The sequence below is a fragment of the Clinocottus analis genome, unplaced genomic scaffold (assembly GCF_023055335.1).
Source record: "Clinocottus analis isolate CAN_PGR_092001 unplaced genomic scaffold, fCliAna1.0.p SCAF_100, whole genome shotgun sequence".
Taxonomy (NCBI): Eukaryota; Metazoa; Chordata; class Actinopteri; order Perciformes; family Cottidae; genus Clinocottus; species Clinocottus analis.
The window spans coordinates 37,501-44,994 of record NW_027175822.1 but is presented as its reverse complement, the minus strand read 5'-3'; the positions used below and the strand labels follow the sequence as shown (position 1 = coordinate 44,994).

At 49.2% G+C, this 7,494-nt stretch overlaps 1 protein-coding gene across 1 annotated transcript in view; it reads right to left on the bottom strand.

Annotated features, from left to right (window-relative positions):
* Positions 1 to 531: 531 nt before the first annotated feature.
* Positions 532 to 7,494, bottom strand: part of LOC137799888 (ERC protein 2-like) — a 39,050-nt gene continuing 32,087 nt past the window's right edge. The window contains exons 3-5 of the mRNA XM_068596743.1: positions 7,072 to 7,219; positions 3,256 to 3,420; positions 532 to 597 (exon numbers count right to left, since the gene is read on the bottom strand). Of these exons, the coding sequence (XP_068452844.1) occupies positions 571 to 597; positions 3,256 to 3,420; positions 7,072 to 7,219 (340 nt within the window). The 3' untranslated portion in view covers positions 532 to 570. The remainder of the gene's footprint in view (positions 598 to 3,255; positions 3,421 to 7,071; positions 7,220 to 7,494) is intronic.

Here is a 7,494-nt window from a genome sequence, read left to right as displayed (position 1 = left end):
TGCGTTGTATTGCATTAATTACTCCACACACTGGCACCACCAGGGCGGGTGCTGCGGTGAAACTGCGACTGAATAAAACGCTCGGGAGGGGGAGACCCGTCCATCTCTGGTTTTTCTCATTATGTCGTTTTTATCACCTCTGGGCTCTGGTTTGCTCTCTTCGGGCTGCTGGGTTTGTGTTGGTCTAACACCACACGGCTACCTTCAGCACAGCATGCGGCACAAGCAGCACACCGGCGCTCCAGAGAGAGACAGTGGACCTCTGAACGCACGAGGCTTTACTCCACTGGAGTTCATGAGCGAATAGGAGCCGGTTCCTATTACGCTCTCTTCTGTCGGACTCGGTAATGCTGCGGTTCTTGTGGTGCCGTCGATGTTCCCGGCTAATGGTCGCTCGAGCCCACTGAAGAAGCCTATTGTGTGGAGGATCATTAAAATATCTGGAGCAGAGACGCAGTCCTACACGCCGGCAAACACGGCTCCAACGCTCACATGTAGAAGTAATGTACAATAGCTGCAACACACACTCACTGTGGACGGATGGATGGAGGGTTTCCATGAAGATGGTCCTCATGCCCATATTCCCTCTTCATCGTCCTGTCAGAAAAACATAGAAAACATGCGTCATCATCATCATCAATCTATAAAACATGTCCAAAGTCAAGCTTCATTTTGAATGAAGGCATTCAAAGCACAAACGCTGGCTGGTTATGTCCTAACACGCCTGAATGATAAGTGCATGGTTCACCTGTGCATTCTCATCAAAACACGCCTGTTCATGGTCCTCATTCACAAAGCTTGTGTATGATATCATGAATGCGTTCCTCAGTGAAATAGTGAGGAACCACATAAGTGAACACAGAAGGTCTTTCCTCAGGGCTGAAACTGTGCAGACGAGAGCGCTGCTAGCAGGAAGACTAACTCACTCAGACACTAGCATTACAATGGTTAGCACGAGCTGGCGGCTCAGCGGAGCCCAGCTCTTGCCTGAATAATGCTAAACTCGGCTACGGCGAAGTTGAGTCCATGCTACACAAGAGCAACACAACACACACACACGAGGGCCTTGGCTGCAGCCCACAGCGGCTCTGGTTGGACTGAGTGGTTGTGACAAGCTCGGTAAACTCAGTAGGCGACACCTAAGCAGCTCGGCTAAAGATGTGACGGCCTTTCAATGGAACATGCTAGATGCTAAATGCTAACATGCAGTTAATGGCTGTGACAGGCCCTGTAAACAGAGCCAAGCTTATAACCAGTCATTCTGCCAGGTTACACACACACACACACACACACACACACACACACACACACACACACACACACACACACACACCATATGCTACTTCTCATAAACCTGAAGCAGGCAGCATGTTACGGCTTAGAAAAAAGCAGCAACAACACAAAAGAAAAGGTTGTATAATTCTGTCTCTGATAAACACTTGCTGTTTTTTATTTCCTTCCGAGGCCGCTGCCAAGTATCTGGCAGTAGTGCTGGCACGGCTAAATGAGAACAACGTGAACACAACACGCCCGTCAAACTGCACAACCTCCATGCTGGGACACGGGCCTCGGCTGCATCTCCAGAGGATAAATCCACTTCCTGCGCTTGTCTCCTCCGGTTAGACTTCACCTGTCCTCAGAAAGTCCATCCCATGAAGTGAAGGACAGAAAGTAGAGTCAGAGGACTGGGACGGACTCACTCGTCGCAGCACTGAGCTTTGATCGACATGTGGTTTGGCTCCATGGAAAGCCTTGAAGTCCCGTGTTTGTGTGTTCTCTATCCGCTGCATGCACTTCTGCTCAGGACTCTGGATCCTGCCAGCTGGTTTTCATGTGGTGTCTACATGTCTGCGTTTGGGCAAATGCAACAAAAAAAGTGAGTTTGGTCACTGTTCTGTTATTCAGGGTTCTCGCTGGAGCGGCATTGTGGTCTGCAGGGTGAGTGTGCAGACCCTCATCATCATCATCATCATTATCATCATCAATCATCCTTCACGTGGCGTCCTGGACCCGGCAACGAGCTGAACCACATTTACATTTGGAAAGACGGAGAGAGGAAGGACTGAAGGAACGACATGCAGAGAAAACATGTGTGAGAGAAAAATCCCTCATGAATATTACATGAAATAAAAAAATAAAAACTACTGAAGATCACACAGGACATGAAAAAAGAAAAGTGTCAAAAGCAAAGTGACGAGTGGAGAAAACGATAGAAATAATGAGAGCGATAGAAAGCATGTGTGTGTGTGTGTGTGTGTGTGTGTGTGTGTGTGTGTGTGTGTGTGTGTGTGTGTGTGTGTGTGTGTGTGTGTGTGTGTGTGTGTAAAGTGAGGGGATCCCCGGTGCATGTTTCACTCCAGTTTAGGAAACATTCATAAATATAAATGTGCATATCAGATAGAATTGAAGTGGAAATCCCCAGGTGTTCCTCTTGAATCCCCAAACATTACACACACACACACACACACACACACACACACACACACACACACACACACACACACACACACACTTCATCTTCCTCGGTGGAATCCCCCGCTCACAGCGTCCTGTAACAATAGAGCCTTGATGAGTTTATATTGCGTTTCAAGAACTAAACGCTTTTATTCGCTCTTGGACAGACTCTGAACTCTTCGCCTGTCTTTGAAGTTTGCCTCCTTGTTGCGAAGCATCAACAGAGACTCAGGTGTGCACCTCCGTGTGCTTCTGGACACGCACAGGTACGGTCATGCACACGGCCACAGCGTGGACACGTGCACGCTCACCAAACACGCAGCACGTTGTGCAGCAGCAGCTCTTCAAACAGACTCACAAAGTCTTCCTGAAGCCGTCTGTGTTTGATACGGAGACTCAGAGCAGCTCACGAGAGCTGAAGGATGTAAAAACTAATCTCACACACAAAAGCCATCGATCAGAAACTCTCCCGTGGCAGCTTCTCCCCTCGGGCCTCTTATCTCAGTGATATGAATAACTGACTTGGCAGGAACTAATGTGGCTGAGAGAAAACAGACGAGAGGACAGGAGGGAATTCATGCGGCCGACTTCGACCGCAACCGACTGAAGACGGAGACGACAAATATGAAACTGCACCGACTTAAAAAAGCATGAAGATGAGAGCTCAAAACATGTCCGCTTGTGTAAACAAGTTCACACTGGTGTGTGTGTGTGTGTGTGTGTGTGTGTGTGTGTGTGTGTGTGTGTGTGTGTGTGTGTGTGTGTGTGTGTGTGTGTGTGTGCGTCCACACTCGTACTGACCTGGTCCATCGGGGCGCGGTGGTTGGCGTGGGGGGCGGGGCCTCTCGGCAGGCTGCGGTGATGCATGTTCACTGGATGCAGGTGGTGAGGATGATGAGGATGATGCTGAGGGTGGAGGTGATCTTCCTCGTAGTTATCGGCTATCAGCTTCATTCTGCTCTGAGTCTGACGAAACAACAAGGACACAAACAAGAAAAAGATTACAACGCGTCCACGAGCTCCTTCATTTCTCCAGCGCTGCTCGTCTGTTCTTAGAAATGTTCCCATTACAGGATTCTTGGACGGCGACATCATGTTGAAAGCCATCGAGGAGGATAACGACGGTGCTGCGAACATCACTTGACAGGTCATAAATCGAGGGAGTCGGAGTGCCTGATGAAAGTTTTATAAGTCTGTCAAACGTCATCTGTATTGCAGATTATCATTTCACTGGATTAGTAATTCCTAGTAAAGACAGCTCGTGAGTGTTTTATGGAGCGTCGGGCCACAGGCGTCCTGCTCGAGGGAAACAACATCATCTTAGATGTCATCGATTAAAAGTTCTCTGAAATGTGTATTTCTTCTGCACGCCTGAACATTGGTGAGCACGTGTGTGTCTTTTGTTTGTGCATTTGTGTGTATTTGTGGACGAGGCTGTCATCTCGCCAGCGCTGCTGCCTTAGAGAGCGATAACAGAGATGACGGACGCTCACAATCAGCTGAAGTCCATTGGCAGACAGACACACAGCAGATACAGCGACAGGCTCAACGTCTCCTGAGGAAGGACACAGATGTGTTTGATGAAGATGATTCCAAGGAAAGACATGCAAACACCTCTCCTCCAAAAAGTTGTAGCTTTCTTTGTCTGAATGAGAAACAGACAGAGCAGGAAGAAACGAGAAGCCGAGTCATCTGGGAAGACGGGAGGGAGACGGTGTGACAGCAGCCCGGAGACGTCGCTGCTGAGATGAAGAGTCTGATGACTGAGGAACGAGCCGCTCAGGATCACAGGAGAGGACGCGGCTAGCACGGAAGAGGTTAGCAATTAGCTTAAATTGGAGAAGAGCTGGTCAGATAAGGCGAGAACACCGACGACACGGCGAGAGCGAAAGAGAGAGACGGAGGTGAAGAGTGAGGGATGGAGGAGGAACCAGACAACAGAGGCACCAGACCAGTGGTTAGAGGAGCTAAAAGCCGGGTTCAGGTGTGCGGCCGGCCCTCTGTGACCTCAGGTGTTCACACCAGCAGGTGTGATGGGGAGGAGCCGGCCTCAACGCACCAGTTACACAGCTGGCACCTGTCATTAAGGAGAGGTGATGACTGTCATACGCCGTGCAGCTGATGTAAGTCCTGTGCTGCAGGTCTCTCTGCAGGAGCTTCAGACGCTCACCGACGCTGTTTAACGCTGATAGAGAAATATTATCACATGTAATTAGAAGCTGAGGGTCAAAAATGTTGATGTGTGTTTAGTCTTTGCTGCTAATTAAAAAAAACAAGTTAAATGTTCCTGTTCATCTAATTACAACCAGGTTTAGTAGATGTGATGCCAACTGTCATGGAATGTGTTCGCATATATGTGTGAGCGAGTGAGGGTGTGTGTGTGTGTGTGTGTGTGTGTGTGTGTGTGTGTAGTTAACGTTTAATGAGCTGAGACAAAAACACAATTGAATGATGTGATGAATTGCTTCTGGAAGAATCTCACTGTGCGGTCAGGGCAGCGCACATGTGGCCATCCAGCCCATTCAAAGACACACACACACACACACACACACACACACACACACACACATTCCTGGACGCCTGTGTGAGGAAGGTGAGTGCATAAAAGATGTCAGTGTGCTGGTTGTGATGCGTCTTGTGGTCCAGCAGAAAGAGACACACACAGTGACACTGCTGCAGGAGGAGAGGCTGCGTCAACATCTGTCACCATGACAGGTTTGGTCTGCAGTGTGTGTGTGTGTGTGTGTGTGTGTGTGTGTGTGTGTGTGTGTGTGTGTGTGTGTGTGTAGCTGCTGGTGTAAACATGGCGGCGTTGACCCCCTGCTGTGCTCAATGGAGCGCTCTGTAAATCACCAGCCTGTCCTGATCAGAGCGAGCTGTTTAACACACACGAGAGGCTGAAGGACGACAACACACTAGAGGCTGCACGCACACACACACACTCCTTTAACTACGTGTGTGTGTGTGTCTGTTCATGTGACATTGTCATGAAACTGAAAAAGCAGGCAGATGTTTTACATCAGTTGTTTTAAATGTTCAAACCTGTAAGAACACAAAATATGTGTTTTCAGCAGAGAGAGAGAGAGAGAGAGAGAGAGAGAGAGAGAGAGAGAGAGAGAGAGAGAGAGAGAGAGAGAGAGAGAGAGAGAGAGAGAGAGAGACATAAAAATGGCAGACCTTTTAGGGATCGTGTTATTATAAATCCATCTTTCCTCAGCTTCAAAGCACCAGTGAGTTTATTCATCCATCACTACGATGGGACCACTCGAAGAACTCACACTCTTCTTGTGTGTGTGTTTGTGTGTCTTTATGTGTGTGTGTCTGGGCCTCGAAGGGAAGCAAACTGTCTGAGAAAGAGACACACACACACACACACACACACACACACACACACACACACACACACACGGCGCATAAGAACAGAGGGCTGTGGGGTCATTCGGGGCGCCGCTATCTGTAAATCTATCTGCAGTCTGCATATCAGCTTTCTCTTATGAGACTCATAATTCTTCGGCATTTCCTGATCAGTTTCCTTCTGCTGCCGCTGTTGTGGAGCTGAGGGAGGCAACGCATCCTGATGTGTGTGTCAACGGGTCAGAAGACAATAAAACCTGCAGAGAGCTGGTTCTGACTCCTTATGGCAGCATTCACATGGATCCATGTGCATGTTAGCCTGCAGACGTTCTCAGAGGCCTGCATGTATGAGACAGAGGACACGATGAAGGTTGATGGGCTGCTCGCCCTCTTTTCCCATCCCATCCTCTGCTTCCTCTCCTGCGCTGAGGCCCGAGCTGCAATTAGAGCCGCTCACATCATCAGGTGGACTTTAACTGCCGCTTCCCCAGAGGGGAAAACATGACGCATCCAATGGCGATAAACAGATAATAAGCTTTCCTTGAAATTCCTCGAATGGAATTGCACCCCCTAGAAACTGTTTACTGTTTACGAGACACAAACTAAAATATAAGTCTGCACTAAAGTGCGCACCCGGCCACTGCATCTGTTGACTTTTAAACACGGCGTGTTTTCCCAGAAGCCCCTGTGACTCAGGAGACAATACATGCAGACTCCCTGCTGTTGGCTCATTATCGTTATTGTTAGTCACTGATGTGGTCAACCAGAGCTTCATCTGCCTCCGGCTGCACTGAGAGCCAGGACACTCTGGGAAATAGGTGCATGTGCGTTGGTATGCGGGTGTGTATTCTGGGAAAATTACCTCTGACCTGATGATGTGAGAAAGAAAAGTCCACCCATGACTCATCAATTACACCAACGTCTGCAACTTGAGTGCATGTAGTGACTCTGATTGCAACGTGATTGTTGAGCGTTGTCACGGCTTCCGCTCGACCGGTTTGGTTTATGACGACCGAACGCAGTAAATGTGGCTCGAGGGGAGGAAGTCTACTCTGTTAACTACCACGGATCATTAACCTCTATCTGGTCTTCGTTCTGAGGTTCAGTCGTCTGCCCGTGAGGCTGCTTCGGTGCTTCATCCTCGGCAGCAGGTTTGAGTTTGTGGAGCTGCTTTGACTGGAGGCCGGTCAGCCTCCCGGAGCAGGAGCGCTGTGAAAGTAATTCATCCTTCATACGCACACATAAACAGCTCGGTGGATGTACCTGCTGCTTGAGCTGGTGCATGAGTTTGTCTTTCTCTCTCTTCAGGGCCATCACTTCTTCCTGGGACTTCTTCCTCTTGGAGGAGGACAGCTCCAGCAGGGCGATGTTCGCATCCTTCTCACTGATGGCTGCCAGCAGAGCCTGCTGCCTGAGGGGAGCAGACAGGAGCACAGGAGCGTTACTGTGCATGCACAAATACGAAGCGAGAAAGGATTAATGACGATGTGTCCTAGTCAGAACAAAGACAGGTAGACGGCACAAAGACACACAACACCCACGTCTGCAGCTGTGGGTCTTTGTGAGCGTTACAGACGTCACATCAAACTCACTCGTTCCAGAGCTCCCGAGAACGCCGACAGAGGTTCCACCGAAAAGAGGCAGACATCTTTGAAGTGGTCTGCTAAGTGCTGTATTAGTGGCACG